We start from the raw sequence: 21,322 nt of genomic DNA on the forward strand, positions 1-21,322 counted from the left end.
AAATTGACGCATGTTGTCATATTTTTGTTACTCGTTGTAAACAAGCCACCAATGACAGTTGAACCGATATTTCTTTTTTAGCCCGTGACGCCGAAATTGCCGCAAAGCGTCACTTTAAGTTATGGCTTTTCACCTTCGCCGTTACAGGTTTTCCGATAAAACGGCAATGTAATCAATTTTCGTTTCGACGACAAATTCGAAAATATTGCCTCTTCGGTTTGAAAATTCAGCGACGTGACCGGAATATATCGTTCGCTCTTGACCGAGACGCAACCACTAAAGGGGAAAACAGCGGCGAAGGACTGCGCATAAACTTCATTATGATCAAAGTTTTTCCCCACTTACTGCTTGATGACGGATGGGAATCCGATAGCCCACACCGCTATTGTGGTATCTGATGGATGATACCATATTTTCCGGGTTCTTCTCCTGTCCGACAATGAGCTGCTTCAAACTTTATGGTGTAAATTTACTTCCTGATTCATCGAATGGACGAGAGCGTGGGCAATTTTTCCTCAAACTCATTTGCAATTCAAACGATTTATAATTCAGTAACACGAGAAGTGAATGGTAGAAAATAGCTCACACTGGCCAATAGCACATAGTTCGCATCAAATATTAAAACTCTTACAGCTCAGATATCTGCATTTCACATTCATCCGCGTTGGGTTTCAGGTCAAACATCATCCGACCGAAAACAAATTTGTCCTCCGAGGTGTGAGCTAGCTGACTTTTCCACTTTCCCACAGCCCAATTGGGCATGTACACACCCACACACACGGCATGTGTATGTTGTGGCCAGAGTGGGCCATTTCGGTTGTCGTACCTATGTCGTACCACTGATGAGGCCAACTTTTGGAAACAAGGTGAAAATTTTATGAAACTTTCCTTCCCAGAGGCCCTGTTCGCTCGTTTTCAGGACTGGAAAGGTCTTTCGCCCCCTTTTGACAGGCTTAGAGCAGGGGGCTTTGGTGAATGTTTTAGCAGCTAATATTTTAAAGATGGCATCTATTGCAAGCGAAGGGATGAAAGAAGACTAGGATGTGACTTGAGATGGGGTTTGAATAATTGAACGCAATTAGAAGTGTTCTCTCGCTCATTGCCCCCTTTCCAATGGGAAGGTGTGTCTGAACGTGTCGTTTCATTTTCTGCCTTATCCTACGTGTTATTTGAATCAAGGTTGTAGAGTGCAAAATGAACTAACATTGACACTATTATGTCAAGGATTGAAGTTTGTGAAGACATGGATACGATATGATAAACTAGCAATCCATTTTACATTTCACTTCAAGGGTGTGTCACTTCAAATTGCATCACGGAAAAAACGCTGTAGAAATTTAATTTTTAGGAACTATATCTTCAGCTTTTGCTTATAATCAGATAAGAGTGTATAGATCACGTTGGCCATGCTTCACTGTCAATTTTTCGTAAATTTGGAAAAATGTTGTCGAACGAAAAAGAGCGTCGTGAATTAATCCTGCGCACTCATTTCGAGAATCCGGAGTTGTCACATCGGGACATCGGTAAGATGCTGGGAAACGTCCAATCCACGGTCAGCAGAGTACTAAAACGATACTTCGAGAACCTAACCATCGACCGGAAGGTGAAGAACGGCAAAAATGGATGCTCCGTCAGTGAAAAAGATCACAAGCGCGTAGTTAAGCAGTTTAGACGTGATCCGAGAAGTTCGGTCCGGGATGTCGCCAATAAGCTGAATTTGTCAAGTTCATTCGTCCAGCGGACCAAGCAGCGGGAGGGCCTGCGTACATACAAGGTTCAGAAGGCTCCATTGCCTGGTAATGCCAACGGAGTCACCTTCGTGCCAAAGGAAATGAACCCGCCCAACGCGCCGGAGCTTCGCCCAATAGAGAAATATTGGGCGATTATGAAGCAGGCCCTCCGGAAGAACCCAAAAGTTGTCAAATCGGAGGCGGACTTCAAGAGAAAATGGATTTCTGTTCAAAAAAAAAAACTACAACCTGACGTTGTACAGAACCTTATGGACGGGGTAAAGAGGAAGGTGCGAGCATACGGGCTTGAGCTCGAAGTATGAATAAAAAGACCAAAAGTTGCCAAAAGTTGTTTAATAGTTTTTTATTTTACTGTCAAAAATTTTCAAAAGGATCGGTCTACTGGGCGAATTTCTACAGCGTTTTTTCCGTGATGCAATTTGATGTGACACACCCTTTAGTAAGCGAACGATCATGAGTCTCCATTGACCATCTACTAACTGGCCTTATCAAGAGACGGAGAAACTAATATTCGACAAATATTCTTTATTTTGTGTTTAATTCAAAGATAATTTATTATGGCCCATTCAAGCGTTTACACTTAGGGGAAGACGGGGTAAGACCGTCCCCCTAAGAAAACCAATTTTCAGTTAAACGTCTTTTAGGATTTCTCCTATTTGTTGCGCTACAAATCATTACAGCCTTTTCATGCCAAACCGGTATTGTGGTTCTCAGTTTTTCGTCAAAAGTGGTAGTTTTGTTCTTTATCGCAAATTATTAGACCAGCTTTTTTTTATTTTTTTGTTAGGGTGACCATTTCAATTTTAGGGTGGTCCGAAAAATTCATTTCTTCGCCAAAAATGACTTCAAAAATTCAAAAATTCATAACTTTCGAACCACTGGACCAATTCAGATGTTCCACATATTAAATTAAAGCCAATTAGCTGTTCTTTCTTGCAAAAATAATGCAGTTGCAGAAAATTTGAATTATGTTTTCGTTATTATTGATTGTATTTGTTTTTTATAGTTTTCATGGCACCGAAGGCGCTATATTTTTTTATATTTTTCCTGGAAAGCTGAGGACCGATTCAGATGATCGACGAATCAAATTAAAGCCTACTAGCTGGCCTTTTTTAAAAAAAAAATAACACATTTGCCAATTAATTTGATTATAGTCACATACATCCAGTCTATTCGCATAGAAATGAACGAAAACCGAAAACATGTTACCTTTGAAAAATCATAACATAAAAAAAATAACACCTCTCTGGTATTTGGATATATTATGTGAAAAAACCTCACCTCTCAGGAAAAAATTTGAAAAAATATGGAGCCCGTGGTCCTGAAACGATGTAAGCTATAAAAAACATATATAATCTATAATTACGAAAACAAAATCCTTTTTTATTCAGAGTGTAATATTTTTTGCAACAAAACTAGCTCATTGGCTTTAATCGGTCCAGTAGATCGAAAGTTATGATTTTTTGTAGTGGAAAAAATGGGGAAAAAATGATTTTTCGGACCATCGGTTAACTTTGAAAAATCATAACTCAAAAACGCCTCTCTGGTTTCGACATATGTTATGTGAAAAATCCTTAGCTTTCCAGAAAAAATATAAAAAAATATAGCGCCTTTGGTCCCGATACTATGAAAACATTAAAAAACGAATACCATCAATAATAACGAGAGCAGAATTCAAATTTTCTGCAGTTATAGTACAGGTCGGACTCGATTATCCGGAGTATTTTATTTTTGATTTTCTGAAATTCTATATTGAATAGCTAATATAGGTATCAAAAGAAAGGGCTTGACTAGTAGAATGCAGTTATTTATGAAAAATGCATATCTAAGATGGCGGCCACTACAAAATGGCGGATTTCATATTTTCTCAAAACCCCATCAATATGGATATCAAATGAAAGGGCTTGTCTAGTAGAACACAGTAATTTATGGAAAATGCAAATCCAAAATGGCCTCCACCGCAAGATGGCGCCATATATATTTTTTTCACAACCCCATCAATATGGGTATCTAATGAAAGGACTTGACTAGTAGAACACAGTTATTTATGAAAAATGCCCAAAAATGTATCAAAAGAAAGTTCTCGACTAGTAGAACATAGCAGATAATGAAAAATTCAATTTCAAAATGGCCGCAGTCCCCAAACAACTAATTACTTTTTGAGTGGTTTCATTCAGCTTGTCCTGTTTCTATGTAAGTATGTTTGTTGGGTTGTCCCACAATAATAGAAAATTTACCCCGTTCCTGTTGAATGATTGATCTGAAATTTGGAACATACATTTAATTCTACTGTCATTATAAAACTGCGTATTCAATGATCTAGAAACATTCAATTTGGCCGCCGCAAAAAAAAATGGCTGAATGGCTTGATTTGGAGAATACACTACACTATGAACAACATAAATTCGAAAAGGTCGCCGCCACAAAATGGTCGACTATGTATTTTTTGCAATCCCCTCAATATTGGTATCAAATGAAATGATTTGACTAATAGAATACAGTACAGGTCGTACTCGATTATATAATCGAGATTCGATTATATGTGATTCGATTAAATACAATTTTTGACTCGATTATATTCAGTTTGGAAACATTTTTTTTTTAATATTTCTAATGTGGCTTATTTCATGAAGAAATGTAATCTTTCAACGTTAAGGTGAAGTTTTAGTGGCTATTACATGTACAGTGGAGTAAAAATCGTGATTTTTGAAGATTTTGCTTGAATTTTCACCAGGAATTGTTTATATCGATATTGCAGCCAAATTAAGAAAGATAGAAGTTGTGCGTCAAAGAACAAATTGTGGAGCGGGTAAAGAACTTCATTTTAATTGATAGAAACAACCTAGTTTGATATACATTTGTAGGCTAAAATTAATAATAAGACATTAAAAATTATTAACTTTTAAGTGTTTCACTTCCAAAATGTTATTAAAATTCACTAATTTAGTTGTTCCACTTTTATATCCTGTACTAAATTTTCTCATCTTTCAAATGTAAGCATCAGAATCGTCTTTCGTAGCGTACTTTTTAATGTAGAGCCAGTTTGAGGCAACATAGTCCGAAACAAAAAAAAGTTCTGTAAGTCTGTCATCGTTGAAATTTGAACATATGCGTAGGAGATTTTTTTTCATCAAATATGATCGTCTATCACTTCCTGAGAGAATCTGGATAAATAATTTTTTTTCATGAGAGAAAGGTGTTTTCTGACTTAAGGGGATGAATCAAAAATCAAATTCCTTTTTTATTTTCAAAAAACGAAAAATACTTGCAAAAAAAACAAATAAAATTAAAAAAAAATGTTTTGACTCGATTATCCGGAGAATTCGATTATCCGAAGTGAAAAAAAAATCAATACTCCGGATAATCGAGTCCGACATGTATTAAAAAAAGACCAGGTGATTGGCTTTAATTTGATATGTCTATCATCTGAATCGGTGTAGTAGTTCAAAAGTTATGAATTTTTGAAAAAAGTCATTTTTGGAAAAAAGAGGAAAAAGTTTTCGGACAACCTTAAAATGGAAATGGTCACCCTAATGAAAAAAATTAAAAAAAAATACGGGTCCAATGCCACCCGCGGGGTAGACGTAGCGATACTTTTTTCAAACAGTTTAATCTAGTAAAAGTAACAGGAACAGTGTTGTGTAAGGTACTAAATGTTTAGGGTTGTTTATAAACTACACACAAACTTCTGAAAAGGCTATCTATATTCCATGTCCAGAGTTTTCAAAAAAAAAATCGTGAAAAATTTACCGAATTATTGGACGAATATCTACGTGGGTCTAAAATCTCTCAAAATCTGTTCACGTGGAGTCTTAATGACCCCGGAGTAGGTATTTCTGGTTCCGATTCGATATGTTGATATCACAACGTGTGGCGCTTTTACCCCGTCGAAAATGGTCCGTCTTCCCCCCAGAGCACTTTTTGCATTATTTTGCACTTTACACGCATTTTATATAATATTTTACATACCTTTCCATGCAGGCAGAACTGGAACAATCTACTGAAGAACTGGGATACTGGCAACTAACGGAATATACAGTTTTTGCTGGAAAAATTCTTATTTCGGTTACCTTGAAAATTAGATCGCTTGCAACCGCAATAGACGCCGCTATAAGAGGACAGAACGAAGTGGGTTTTCGATACGACAACGTTCGACAAAGATCGTTACTAAATTGTTGAAAATCTGTCTCTCAACTAGTAAAATCCACTCCATTCGTTTTATGCCTTTTTTGATTATCACTTATTCCGATTGATGGACAGACCTGAACGAGCATGGTACTAATACTTAACAGTTCGACTGAAAAGTTAATAAGGTAACACAGTAAAACTGTAATTTTTTTTGCAAAATTAAATGTTATTTTTCAACATAATTGCCTTGGAGGGCGATTCAGCGATTATAGCGATCTTGCAACTTTTCGACACTATTTTTATAGTACTCTTTCGGGTTTTCCTCAAAATAAGCCTCAGTTTCGGCAATCACTTCATCATCGGTCTTAAATTTCTTGCCAGCGAGCATTCTCTTCAGGTCTGCGAGGAAGAAATAGTCGATGGGGGCCAGATCAGGAGAACACGGTGGATGCGGAAGCAATTCGAAGCCCAATTCATTCAATTACGCACGAAATTCGGAATTTTCCATTTATTTCACAATAACAAAAGTAGCTTCACTCTCAATGCTGTAACTCACGTACCAATCGACCAATTACTGTCAAATTTTGACACGTATCCATTGAAAGATGGTGCTTTGTGATAGTTAAGTAGATTTTTGCAAGAGGCGCCATCTAGACGTCAACCTTATGAACTCTTCAGCCGAACTGTTACGAGGGTGTCCATCCAGCCCATTTTAGGCCTCAAAAGATGGAATTCGAATGCAACAATGAAAGATGGAAAATCGTTACTTTCAGATACTCAACAGTCCCGTTATCCACCTTCGACAATTCATAAAATCAACAACGCAAACACTCTACATCAGCCGCAGAGCAATCATGATTGAGATTGATTTTCAAGCAGGTACCTATATTTATATTATATATATACCTATTTTTTCGAAGCAGTTTTTGAACTATTGAAACAAGATTTGAGGTCAATAAATAACAGACATCGCTGTGTACACCTTTTATTTTCCGAACTAAGTGTTTGATCACTGTGGTACATATCGAGGTGGAGCAGTAGGCGAAGTATATCTGTATTGGCAAGCAAAATATCGTATCGGAACAATTTGCATTTAATATGGAATGTATATGGAAAAAACAAAACAACGCTCAAAGTACTCACGGTTGCATGATAATTTGAGCCAAAATTCTCATGAAATCATTCAAATGTTTGTGGTTTATTTCAATTATTTATGTGGTAAAAAGGTCCATAGAGCCGTTATATGCTTAGTTCTCGAAATCAGTAACATTTTCGGTGAAATTTTGATCAATTGGTGATTATTTTCTCACATCATACACACCGACACTGAGAGCCTTCGAAACATCAACTTCATAACGTTAAAATAATGAAACTTCGCTTGTTTCTATGAACGTGGGGGAGTGAAAATGGCACATGGAAATATCACTTTTTCCTCTCTTTCGACGTGATTTAACAAATATTCACTGCACTCTATCACATTAGCCTCATATTCAGCGGGAACTTTTAAAAAATGTACGTTTTTAATTGATGAATTACTTCCTGAAAATAGCATTTTCACTTGGATGCGGTGAGCAATTAAAGATAAACACAACGACTGACGTCACTATTTGAGAAATAGTTATGGCAGCGCATGCTATGGCGCTCGAAGCTCCACCATCTTTATTACCTTTTTTCCAGGGCATTGGTGTTTGATATAACACTTCGTTTAGATGTAGTAAACGAAAGGAACAATGTTGCAACCATTCTATGTAAAAACAGGATGACACAGAGAAAGATAGTCTCGTATAAACTAGACAAGTGAAAAATGGTGAAGACAGGAACAAAAAATGATTAAAATGCCATTTCCATTGCCGAAAACAGCGAGCAAACAGCGAAAAATCCAAAAAAAATCTTCAGGTAAAAAAAATTCAGATATTTTTGTTTGTAACACATCATGATGTATAACAAACAGAAAAATCTGAATTTTATTTTAATTACTCTTACAATTTCTGTTGATCAGGAAATCAGGTTTCTTTCCTGAGACTCTAGCAAAAGAGAATTCTGTATACTCTGAATGACGCGGCGTCTCCATAATTTATAATTTTCTGTTGAACCAATGGAGTCGCGCTGTTTTGGTTCGTGTACAGTACTGAACAAAATAAAACATACAATCGAATTGCTATAGTCTTTACGTTGCTATTGAAAGTTCTTTCAACAAGAGCGGTTTATATGGGACGAATACAGCATTTGAAGTCTATTTCAGAACAACGATGAACGAATAGTGCGAACGGTTATGGTTTGTTTTAAAATTATGTGTTGATAAGTACCGATAGATTTTCTCCCGGACAGAATAAATCATACATATGGCTTTTGATGTTATTTAATCACTAGCTGACCCGGCGAACTTCTACTAGTCGCAAATCGATTTTTTGAAATGAATACTTCCAAACATTCACGTATTGCAGTATTCTTGTTGAAATCGCTTCAACTATTGTAGTGCAGAAAGACGCTTCCATTTTTTAACCTTTTATTCCAGCTCGTTTTGCAAATATGTAGACAGATACGGTTGTAGGTTGAATGGTTAAAAAAATCCTATTTGAGTAGAGACAACAAGTAAGTATTAGATAGCCAAATTGATTGACAACTTACATTTAGTGCTCTTCTAAGCACTACTATTTCAGGAATAAATTCTATACTAATTGCAATTCTTCTAATGGTTTTCCTAACTATCCTGTCTTCACAATGCTGTCTGAATGCAAAATCTAGAATTTCCCTTCTCTATATTTTTATAGGATTACTTCGATCGAGTACCAACGCTGATATTTAGAGGTGCGCCGACTATTAACTCGCAATGTATTAATATTTTTGAGTCGTAACATTTACAGTCGTAAAATTCTAGTCCAGAAATTTGAAAAAAAAAACATTTTTTTTCTTCATATTTCTGTAATTAAGACTCACAAGAATATACTCTCGAAAGGAGCTTTCGAAAATCTCATTATTTACCGAGTTATAGCCATTTTAGTGAAATAGCATCAAACGTTTAATTCCGAAGATAAAAAATAAACATAATATATGTATATAAAATAAACATAATATATATATTCAATGTCAAGCCGATATAGTAGTTCTAAGATTTTTTTTTTGTTTTTTATAGTTTTCATGGTCTCGGGACCAAGGGCGCTATATCTTTTTATATTTTTTTCTGGAGAGCTGAGGATTCTTCACATAACGTCGAAACCAGAGAGGCGTTTTTTTCGTTTTTAAGTTATGATTTTTTAAAGTTAACCTATGGTTCGAAAAATAATGTTTTTTCCTCGTTTTTCCAACACAAAAATTCATAGCATTTGATCTACCGGACCGATTCAGATAATCTACACATAAAACTGAAGCCAATTAGATTGTTGACGTGGGACTACGTCTAACCGGAATATATGGAGGGTAAAATGAAAACCTAAACACAGAACATGCAGGAAAAAATGAAAGATTTCGAATGCTTATAGCTCGAACATTTCGTACTGGATAGGAGAGATGTTTGCATCTCTTGATAGGGAATATTTCTACGCATCTATCGCAACTAACAAAATGTTGTTTTTCATTAGATAAACAATTGAATAACTGTAAAATATTAGGCGTTATCTAAACGCCCTAACTGCATCGTTTTGATTGGCCCGATTTACGGTTTCCCTAACACAGCCATCAAAACCAAGCAGCCTTGGGGAAATCGGCATTGCAAATACATGAAAGTAGGGGGACTTTTGTTCTCATCGAAAAATGTTCCCTAACACAGACTTTAAAACCAAGCAGCGAAATCGGCATTGCAAACACACGACGGAGACGAATGAATTGTTAGATTTAAAGTCTCCGTAAACAAAGAAAAAGAAGAAGAAGAAACACACGGAAGAGCCTAGAGGCAAATGAACTGAAAAGTTTAAACCCTCCTAAAGCCAAAAAGAAGAAGAAGAACACACGAAAGTAGGGGGAGCTTTTGTTCCAACCGAAATGTGTTCCCTAATAGAGATTTCTAAACCAAGGTGCCTGGAGAAATCGGTATTTCAAATTCATGAAAGTCGGGGGTATTTTTGTTCCGACTGGAATGTGTTTCCCTAACACAGACTTCAAATCCATGGAGCGTGGGGAAATCGGCATTGCGAATTCATCCAAATCGGGGGTATTTTTGTTCCGATTGAAATGTGTTTCCCTAACACAGACTTCCAAACCGAGGATTCTGGGGAAATCGGCTCTGCAAATAAATGCAAACTGCGAGTACTTTTGTCCTCGCTTGCCTTTGTGCAGAGTGGAATATGTCTGTCCTAACATGATCTTCTAAACTCAGGAACCTGGGAAAATCGTGCAGACACTAGAAGCGAATGAACTTCCCAGTTTCGAGCAAATTCGAGATTCGAGAAGTATGTACACTTTTGGGATGTAAACTTCAGAGGGAAATGTAAAATAAAATAATCGTTTGATAATTTTTTTTTTGTCTTTATTGGAAAGATTTTCAGCCTTAGGCTGGTTCATCAAACGTTTTATAATTCTTCCGTACATATATTTTGTTCTAGTCATCATACCAAACGTAAAAGGTCCGTCATTAAATTTACTTGTAACGAAGAACAATCAATCACAATAAATGAATTGACTTTACATGGCATTTGTTCATTTTTTTCACTCTCAGAGCAAATATATTGAACTCAATTGAATTTGGAAACTGTTTCATTCAATCAAGAATTTAATCAATACAAACGAATGATTGCTAAGCTAAGGTAGTTCCACGTCAACCTTGCGGTTATATCATAGATATAACCCACTGATTTTTTTTTCTTTGAAAAATATTAGACTGCCTCCTCCTAATTAATGAGCGATCACTGTATGGGTGATACTCCAGCTCCATTTGGTCGGTTGCTTCGATCTCCCGGCTTAAGGAGCCACAGGGAGAGGATGTTGTAAAAACTAGATTGGCTATATCTGGAGGACACAAGGACACAGGATGTCCAACTACTTCGCTGTGGGGTGGAGCTGGCAGTTTGAAAAAATCATCAAGTTGCTTGACAGTGCTGCTACTGCGAATCAACAGCATTGAATCATTTTTGTTGTAGTCTTAGTAAACTTAAGATTTAAGGAAAGTTTGTTCCGTTGAATTATCTCTTGAAGTTTTTTTTTCATCGCCATCCGAAATTAGTCCATTTTTTTAAAGCATACGTTAACACTAAATCGATGAAAAATGGATTGGAATTTTCGTGCATTCCATTCGATAATTGGAAGAAAATTGTAGAATTTGAATCGTGCTTGCCAGACCTCAATGCTCTGACTGAGTGAGTGATTTTCAGGCGTAAACAAAATCTAAACCACCGAAAAATCACAACTGAGTGCCGATACTTATAAAGAAATAATACAGATCAGGTTTAATTACAAGGACACATGGTTTATGTTCACATAACCTATATACATAACGTTTTGTTTCTTGTGTCCCGCGTTAGACCTCTGACCATCTGGTCACTTTACCTTAAGGTAAACCTGCCCGTTTACCGTGCCGGTCATCACGAAGGGGGCACTCCGCTTTCCGCAAGAGCAGATCGCTTGCCACACCATGTACTTTTTGGCAAACTTGGATAGTTTCTGCTTGCGAATCTCCTCCGGAACGCTGAATTTGTCCTCTGCGGAGAAGAACAACAGGCCCGGCAGCTGACGAAAGTCCGCTTTGACGTAGGTTTCGTCGTCCATTACCAGGCAATGTGGCTTCGTCAGCATTTCGGTGTACAGCTTCCGGGCTCGCGTCTTCCCCACCATGTTTTGCCTTTCGTCGCGGTTAGGAGCCTTCTGAACCTTGTATGTACGCAGGCCCTCCCGCTGCTTGGTCCGCTGGACGAATGAACTTGACAAATTCAGCTTATTGGCGACATCCCGGACCGAACTTCTCGGATCACGTCTAAACTGCTTAACTACGCGCTTGTGATCTTTTTCACTGACGGAGCATCCATTTTTTGCCGTTCTTCTCCTTCCGGTCGATGGTTAGGTTCTCGAAGTATCGTTTTAGTACTCTGCTGCTCTGCTGGATTGGACGATTCCCAGCATCTTACCGATGTCCCGATGTGACAACTCCGGATTCTCGGAATGAGTGCACAGGATTAATTCACGATGCTCTTTTTCGTTCGACGACATTTTTCGAAAAATTGACAGTGAAGCATGGCCAACGTGATCTATACACTCTTATCTGACTTTAAAGCGAAAGCTGAAGATATAATTCCTAAAAATTAAATTTCTACAGCGTTTTTTCCGTGATGCAATTTGATGTGACACACCCTTTAATTTGTTAGATAGTACGAATTATTGCACGCAATTTTCTGTTACATACAACATTCATGGGAACGAAGTTGGAAGAAAGAATGCATAATACATGATTTACCACCGCATCCGCTTGCAAAACAAATCTCTTTTATTTGACAAATTGCTCACTTGTTTTATTATTTCCACTGTTGATGTCTCAAACGAAAAAAATGTTGGATAAATTTGCCGTCTAATGGTATACATTATAATATATATCGTTAGAACGATTCTGCATATTACATGCATTTGAAAACTCTTAAAAAACGATACATTTTTCGTAGAGTGACCCCCCTATATAGAAATCAAAGACGTAGTTAAGACGGATTCTTAAAGTGGAAACAGAATGCCGCGTTGTGCGTCGCTCCTCATCAGCTGTCATTGCTTGCGTTTTGTACTAAAGCGTTTGCCTGACGCAGTCTGTTGATTCGTAATCACAATGTAGCGTTCGCATCGCCACTTTTCACGTAAACAAAAACAAAGTAAAACACTCAACAAATTCTATCAACTAGTGAATCTTTTATTTAATTTCAATAATTCTATGTATGCAGATCACAGCTAGTTTAAAATTTGGAACTGAAAAAGACTGAACCGACATCGGAAAGCAGCCGTCATCGTACTACCTGAAATAATATGCGAGACACTGACTACCGTAGATGGTGAATTTGCCTTTGGAACTAGAAACGCGAATAGGATTTTTGGTATGCTGATGCGACAAAGAGACAGCGATTATGTCCTGACATTGATGCATCTGGTGGAGAAAATCGCAACGGCGCTTCACAACTTCATAAGTGAAGAGGGTTGTGAAAGTTTTATGAATTTGAAAGAATGGTGTGCTCAAGTTATACTTTTTATGGATTTGTCAGCAGCAGAAATATAAATAAGAACAATTCCAATAAGGCTTCGTATCAGCTACGTGACACACTCACCGGTTATGTAATAGATAATTAAATTAGATAACTATGAATAAAAAATTGAACAATCGACAACATGGCGTTTTTTTTTTTCATTCCTCAACAATTGTGATCATTTTAGGACTCACTGAGGTCAACAGTCTCATGCAGATGAATAACGGTATGGTTATTTCATCAAGGTTTTTTTTGCGAATGAATCATGTCTCGGAGGTTTTGCTGCATGCATTGTTTTCACCATCAGCTTAATGTCGCGAAGATCAATATTTTTGTGCTGAGAACTGATCGTTCAAGGTCGTAGTTGCTGGCAGTCCTACAATATAAAAAATATATATTTAAGACATTGAATATCATTATAGCTATATCTTTTATTCACCTTCATTTGCTGACAAGTGTTTACAAAATCTTTAATGCTTCAAAATACTGCCTTGATGATGCTGCAATCGGTGTCAATCCTATACTTGGAGCACATTTATTCCGCGAATATCTATCACGTAACGGCTCTTCCACGTTTCAACACTTCCACCACAAAATAAAAGCATAAAAACAAATCAAATAAGATGCTCTAATATTTAAAAAATGTTCAACTGTAATCTACCTCCTTGTTTCAGTGCATTTGGTATGTCAGTCCAAATTTTCTATCTCGTGTGGCTGATTTCACACAGTCGATGTTCCTTCGACCTGAAGCACTCGTTTGTTTTCACAAATTCAACTAGATTTGTTTCACACTCCATTTTCAACGAATTTCAGATCGTGGGAAAATCTTTTTCTTGTTGTGTCCATGGCATCAGCTGAATGTTTTTTAAAAACAACACATTGACATATTCGACGCAAGAAGTTTAGAACAAATGTCAGAGTTTAGTACAACGCTGCTAATGACACGACGCATCATTGTGGGCGTCGGAAACACACATATTTAAAATAAACTGTCAAAGCACAACTGTTCCAACGTGACGCATAACGCGGCATTCTGGTCCCACCTTTAAGCATTACGGTATCGCCGATACTACTGATCATTAAAGATCCGCCTAATTGTTATAATTCAATTTTTATTTAAATTTTAGCGTTGAGACTTAATAACAAGACGCCGATTTATTCTACGGTGTCAGAAGAGAATAATATCTTGAAGAGAAAATATCAGTGGTTAGCTATTTACTGAACGAAGCTCAGTCAGACAACGAAAAAATGTATTTCACTCAGAGAACATCTCTGTTGAAACATGACCCCCTTTTTTTTATTCCTGCACCAACTAAAACAACCCGTCTGTTGTTTTAGTATCCCCATTTAATAAGCTCAATTGTATAAATCATCGCAAGAAAAGCAAAATCACTCACCTGTGCAGGACTCGATGCTTCTGCAAGTAATCCAGTGCAGAACCGATTTCACACACCATTAAGGCAACGCTGGCTTCCGAGAACTGCACCTGTGGTCGGTCCGGAAAAGCACCGTCATTCCAAGGTGATTCGCCGGCAGGTGGTGGTACGAGAGATGGAAACCGAGAATCAGTATCGAAAGAAGCACACCAAACTAAGGCTCACAAAATTACCTGATGGTTCAGGTGATAACGCAAATCGCCTCCGGCCAGCAGATCGCAAACCATAAATAGGTCCTCCTCGTCTGTGGAATGAATGCAGTGCGAAAAGAACGAAGCTTTAATCTCGTTACCAGCGACAGTCAATTATCGTAATAAATGAAGGATACACTCAGACAAAGTGTCGGTATTAAATTACGTGGCCCTTATCCAAACATTCTACCGAACGATGATGGATGGATAAAAGCAGGCTACAGTGTCAGAGTGTAGGTGACGGTTATCTACGATAGTCAAAAGTTGCAGCCTCTCTGCCAAATTGAATCTGTCAAACGGTCATTTACGTTTTTCCTTGCTGCTGGACCAGGAGCTGGGTTTAAATATCGATCGCCTGGAACGAGCAAACGAAGTGCAAAATTCCTGCAGTAATTATATTTCGGAGTATCCCATCCTTAAGGAAATTCTCCGGCGAAATAACAGTAATCAAAATCGAATAACTTTGTGTAATATTCCGCTGTAAACGGGTTAGTAGGAGGCGAGGGGCCACTTCCCATCGCAGCAAAGATGACGAAGCGAGAGTCATTCGAGATGCAATCATCCAGCCCCAGCCAGCCAGTCAGCTGAAATGCAACGAAGTCTACTCTGGCAGCCGGAGAAAGACGGTGGGAATCAGTAATGCAATTTGAAGCTGGCTGAAATCCAATTTGCGAACTTTTCCCAGCGCAAACGGGGTTTCCGACAGCATATCCGCTTTCAACTTGGCCACTGGGAGATCTCGAGGGTCGCACACATTTCTTCTCGCACCTAAGCTCACTCACTGATAGCGGCACACAGCTTCTAACGAACTGCATTGTTACCAACCCATGTGTACACGGGTAAGAGGAGACAGTTGTGTGTTTTGGTAAGACCAGGAAAGATTTTCACCATCCGCATCGTCTTTGATGTCCGCTGCAGGGATATGGCTTGCGAACTGGCGAACGTGTGAATTACGATTGCTTCCACAGAGGAGATGCTGCCGTTTGCATTGGGAGTGTGAAACAGTTGCGAGTGTCCACTCGGGTACGGAATGAAAGCAAAAAACGGGGATATCTCAATACATACCTTGGAATGAGAACCACAGATTAACCAGGAACGGATGCTCCAGCGATGCCAAGAGCTCCACCTCCTTGAGTACTCCGCCGAGGGCTCCCCGACCGATGCAGGCATTCCGACTGACGTATTTCATAGCGAAGAGACTCCCGCTGTCACGCTTCTGGACGATGCAGACCTGAGAAGGAGAGGGAATTAACAGCGGAAATGTTACAACTCAAGCAAAATTTAAGTAGTTGAAAAGATAGCAAATGCTCAAATTCATCTATGGCATGCGGAAAGTCTCATTACTTTCAACTTTTTGGATTTCTAATAACCACACAGACTCTCACCCTAGAAACGTAGGGGAAGGTGGTCTTCACCCGATCTCCTAAATGACAACGGCCATTCATCACATAGAATTCTCGTTTTTTGGCGACTTCGGCATTGAAATAAATACTATAACTTTTAAACTATGTATTTCACTGGTCGGTGTGGTTCATGAATGCTAAAAAAGCGAAAAACAGAGGCCAAACCGGAAGTACCTTTTTTCGACACCTTCAAAAATGGTGGTCCTGAACCAACCTTCGATTTTTTGCAGTTAATCCACTCCCAATTGGCCGGAAATGATATACAACCCCAATTATTTAGGAAATGGGTGAAAAAATCGCTGACGAGTGGAGAACGAATTTAATCTTGTTTTTATTGAATGTGAATGAATATAATTCCCTGCATAACCTGGTTATTTGAATTGGGTCTGTCCCACAGTTTTGACCTCCGGTTAACTGATAACGGCTCTAAATGACCAACAGTGATGGAAACCGCCTACTATATGGGTTTTTGGTGAAAGGGGTCTAAGTCGAATATCGTATTCCGATGCCAGAAACGAAGATGGCACGAATACACTGAAGTCGCTTTTTAGGCTGCTTTTTTGCGCGGTTTTTTACGCGGCTTTTTCAAGTGGTTTTAGGAATTTAATCGGTTTATTTTCACACAGATTTCGGAATCTACGCGGATTTCATGGTTTACGAGTTTTTTTTTGTACGCGGATATCGAAATTCGCACGTTTTTTTACGCGGCACGTATTAACCGCGCAAAAAAGGGACTCTAATGTAAACAGATTTAATGTGTCAATTGATGTTACTTTTCACGAAATAAGTTTGTATTGTATCACTGATTAGTAGCTGAGAAATTAAAGGAGAAACAGATATCATGATTGTAGCATGCGAAAAAATTCAGTTAATCAATTGTTAGCATATGGGTTGCATATTAATATAATAATTCTCTGTTTGTTAGATTTTTAAAATGGATTTTGAAATTTACGCGGTTTATTTTAACGCGGTTTTGGTATTTACGCGGGTTTTGGGATTTAAGCGGTTTTTTTACGTGACGTTAAAAAGCGACTCTGGTGTAATTCTGAACGCTCACCACTCAACACTTAACGTAAAACGCTCAATGCACAATACAAAATCCTCACCACTCAATGCTAAATGTTCAATGTTGAACGCTCACCTCTCAATGCTCACCGCTCAATACTCAACTCTCAACTGTCAACGCTCAACGCTCAATGCTCAACGCTCAAAACTCAACGCTCAATCGCTAAACGCTCAATGCTGAATGCTCAACGCTCAACGCTCAACGCCCAACGCTCAATGCTAAACGCTCAATGCTGAATGCTCAACGCTCAACGCACAACACTCAACTCTCTACTAAATCCTCACAGCTTAACGCTAAGCGCTCGACTACGTCTTTTATTTCTATACTGGGGTGTAAGTTAAAAGATTAGAAAACGAGAGCGTTACGCTGGAACAACAAGATTTTGAGCGTTAATACCTCCTAACCAGCTGAACGAAATGATAACCACCAGGGTTACCATAATAAAATCTATCTTTTTCGTCTGAAAACATCTTTTTATCTTAGTTTTTTCTCAAAAAATCTGTATCGAAATCTGTATTAGATTTATAAGCCCAAAAAATCATAGTTATTATTGATTAGACGATGTTGATTGTACCCAGTGTGGCATCCTGATCAGTAGTTACTCAATTCTGGGTATATTACATGGAGTGTGTAAACGTGCGAATGGGAGAGTGGACGTTAAAGGGGTTTATTTTTTGAAAATGGGGTTTCAGTGAGTTGGACTGTAGATGGCAGGATATCACACTCACGTAAAGCCAATAAGCATATATACTGTAGTAAAAATACACTGCTTTATTGAGGTGTAATGGAAGTTTATTCAGTTATGTCCTGGTAGCTGAATAAACTTGTTTACATTGCGCAACGTAAAAATCTTCATTATAATATATTTCCAGTACATACAAAAAATTTATGCTTGTGATGTATTGGAAAGCAACAGTTAAAAAATTGGAAAAATGTCAACACTTGAAAAAGGTGAACTCTGAGTGAATTCGAAATGATTCAGACTTAGTTAATTTTTTTGGTTTTGGTCGTAATTGAATCTAGGTTAGGTTTAGGTTAAAGTCGAAATCCAGTGAAAGCAGTTTTGTTGCGGGCGAATTCAGCATTATCAATGCTTCAATATAACCATAAATATTTAGACCGCAATGTGTTTTTACGTATGACTACGTCTTACATTAAGGGTGCCAAATCAGAAAACAGGTCACGTTTTTATGAAATAAAGTGAACGTTAATAACTATTTTTGCTGCAAACGAATTTCAACGATTTGCACACCAATCAAATCGGAAATAAGTTTTTTGTATGCCATACATTACAATCCCATAGTCTGTATATGGTTTAAATTAATGAAAATTGGAAGCATTCCCATTTTCACTATACATTTGTTCTGTTCATTTGTGTGCTTTCCCGAACAGAGCTGTCAATAATGGGCAACTTATGCAGCTGCTAGAAAAGAAACAACGAAGAGGGATTCGAAAAAAAATATTTGCGGAGTAAACTCCACCCTTGCATAGTAAGTAAGCTGTCGCTAGTGTATAAGTATTGCATCTCTCCTGAGGAAAATTCTCAGAATATTTCTGTGCCCGAAACAACCAAGGTCGCTGATTCTGCACGTTTTGTGTTTTATGTGCGCATAGGCTCTGTTCTGATGCAACAAGCTCCTTGCTTTTTTGACGGTTTTGACCGAGAGTCGAGCATCGATTTTTCGAAAACGGTCATTCTCGCGATGTTTCATTTTTATCGCTGCAACTGTGTGCATCTGTCAGACGCGTGATTGATGCTTGTTGAATGGCGATGCACGGAAGATGCATCTGGTTAAATACTCAGTGCAATGCGTGCAAGGCTAGACCGAATTTCTAGTCCGTGAAATCAAAAGCTCTATTTTCCACGCTATTTTAACATATTGACTATAGGGAAGTTTATAACTGTATCGCAATAGATTATTAGAGAGTGTTTAAATCGATTTGTGCTAACACATCATGAATACAAAGGCGATAACTTTTGACATAGGACTATGTCTTTGATTTCGATTAACGATTAATTAAGAGTTTTCAAACGTATATTACTCAAAATCGTTATTGCGACATATGTTGTGCTATATACCATTAGACAGGAAATTTATACAGCATTTTTTTTGCTCAAAACATGGACAGTGAATATAGTAGAAAAAGTTAACAATTAGATGAATCAAATGGGTATGTTTTCTTTTAAAGGATACAAGTTCATATAGGAAACGGTTTTTTAGGGCTTCCTTTGTTGTATCAAAAGAGAAAAAAATGACAGATTTTGAACAATGAAAAAACTCAATTTAAATGCAATTACTACACACAATCACAGTCCTATGTCAAGATTGCGTCCGTGCCCCTAGGCTCAGACCTATCAACTTTACCCATATGCGACCCGAAAACGTGATCCTCCGTCAAAACGTCTCGATGGTTATTTTAGTATTTTCAATTCCTAAGAAAAGAAGTTTCAAAGAAATCGAAATTTTCACGACAGTATGAGCGCATTTCTCAAATTTACATTCTTTTGAAAAAGCAAAAAGCCAAAAAAGTCTGTACAAATACAGATTATTCTGTAGATATAATAACCCAGGTAACCACTTCAATCGAAAGATAGAATCTCTATGTGTTGTATGCTTGTTACTTATTGATCCAAAAACTTGTTTCAATAGCTCAAAGATTGCTTTAAAGCAAGCCATTGAAATAATGAAAATTTAACTCATTGAAGATGCTTGCTTTTATGGTGATTGGTGTGTGTTCCCGAACACGGGCACAAAACCAAGGCGCCTCGGTTCTATTCAGGACCACTAACAAGCTCAATAGAATTGTATTTCATGTGTACCTCTGTATAAATAATTCCATATTTATACTCATCCACTCACACACTAACGAGAAGAACTTTCAGCGTTCATTCAAAATTATTCATTCATTCTTTCATAAAGAATTAAGGGACGAATGACCTTCGGGTTAAAGTCCCTTCAAAACAAGAACAGAACATCATTGAAAATCTGTTTCAGATGCAACTTCTAACAAATGGTAACCATTCCAACGTTAGTCCTGCGTCCACCTTGCGGTTATATCACAGATGTAACCAGTGTTGCCATACTTACAGATTTATCTGGAAAGGTACAGTTTTTTTTTCGATTTTCTTGGTACTGGAGTGATAAGTTAATAACATCTGGAGTTGGTTAAACAGATTGATTGGCAAAGATTTGATTTCGATGATTGGATACTCAAGGCGGCTGCAATGTTAAATCCCAGATACATTCCCAATCTAATAAACATCAAAGAAGTATCGGAAGCATTTTCTGGTTTTTATGATGGGGAATGAATGCCGTGCCTAAATATGAAAATGCTCCGTAAAGAAACCTATGTTGGAGATCCAAGTGGTTCTGGGCCACCGGTCGGATTAGGGCAACCTTCTCCTATATTCTCCAGAGAATATTTCGACTCGCAATTTTCTAGCTGTAGACCGACGTTGATTTACGAGGCGGTGCAAAGTATTTCACTGTGGATGATGGATGGTGGGTCATTAATATGCGTTTATGCGCTAGCGAATGAGAAATGAATTTGCCGTGTGGTACGATTTCCCAGACAATGAGAACGAATGGGCTCGTTAGTATAAGTCCCGTGTCCAACACACTAAAGAAGGAAATATGAGTTTTAGCGAGGATACCAGGACGTAACACTATCAAGATGCAGAGCATCAAAGCTTCTGCTTTCTGCACAAAATTCCCACAAATTCGCTTTCCATTAGCAAACAGTGTGGCAATGGTTGTTTTGAGGAATAATTAGTTCAGCTCTCCGAAGGTAAATCGATGGTAGAAAACCTATACGAAAACAGCATCTGATAACCACGATAATCCGGCTGGATCTGCGAACCGGAGTCAGCATCTGAAAATTCACCCACGCACACCCTGCGATTCATCTGTTATCAGGAATTTCGATCCATTCAAGAGGGGCGTTTGCTTTTCGAATGGATAAAATTTGGCAGGCCGATTTGAATTCGCGAGAATCCATCCTTTTTCCCAACCTGTAATGAAATTTTCTCTTCAAACTGGGAAAACGAAAACACAATTCGTGTTATGATTTTCGGTTGGTTGAGCGTGATAATCATTTGACACATTAAGCGAAAAATAAAATTTATTTAGTTATCGCGAAGTTTTCTATCAATCCTACACCCCCCACCTTCCCCCCCCCCCCCCAAGGTGGAAAAAATTGAC

At 38.0% G+C, this 21,322-nt stretch overlaps 1 protein-coding gene across 2 annotated transcripts in view; it reads right to left on the reverse strand.

Annotated features, from left to right (window-relative positions):
- LOC129774059 (serine/threonine-protein kinase 32B) overlaps positions 1 to 21,322 on the reverse strand; it is a 384,143-nt gene that overhangs the window by 130,005 nt on the left and 232,816 nt on the right. For both annotated transcript variants that reach the window (XM_055777758.1, XM_055777762.1), the window contains 3 exons: positions 15,717 to 15,882; positions 14,634 to 14,704; positions 14,422 to 14,510 (listed from right to left, as the gene is read on the reverse strand). In XM_055777758.1, the coding sequence (XP_055633733.1) occupies positions 14,422 to 14,510; positions 14,634 to 14,704; positions 15,717 to 15,882 (326 nt within the window). The remainder of the gene's footprint in view (positions 1 to 14,421; positions 14,511 to 14,633; positions 14,705 to 15,716; positions 15,883 to 21,322) is intronic.

This window comes from Toxorhynchites rutilus, chromosome 1 (genome assembly GCF_029784135.1).
Source record: "Toxorhynchites rutilus septentrionalis strain SRP chromosome 1, ASM2978413v1, whole genome shotgun sequence".
NCBI lineage: Eukaryota > Metazoa > Arthropoda > Insecta > Diptera > Culicidae > Toxorhynchites > Toxorhynchites rutilus.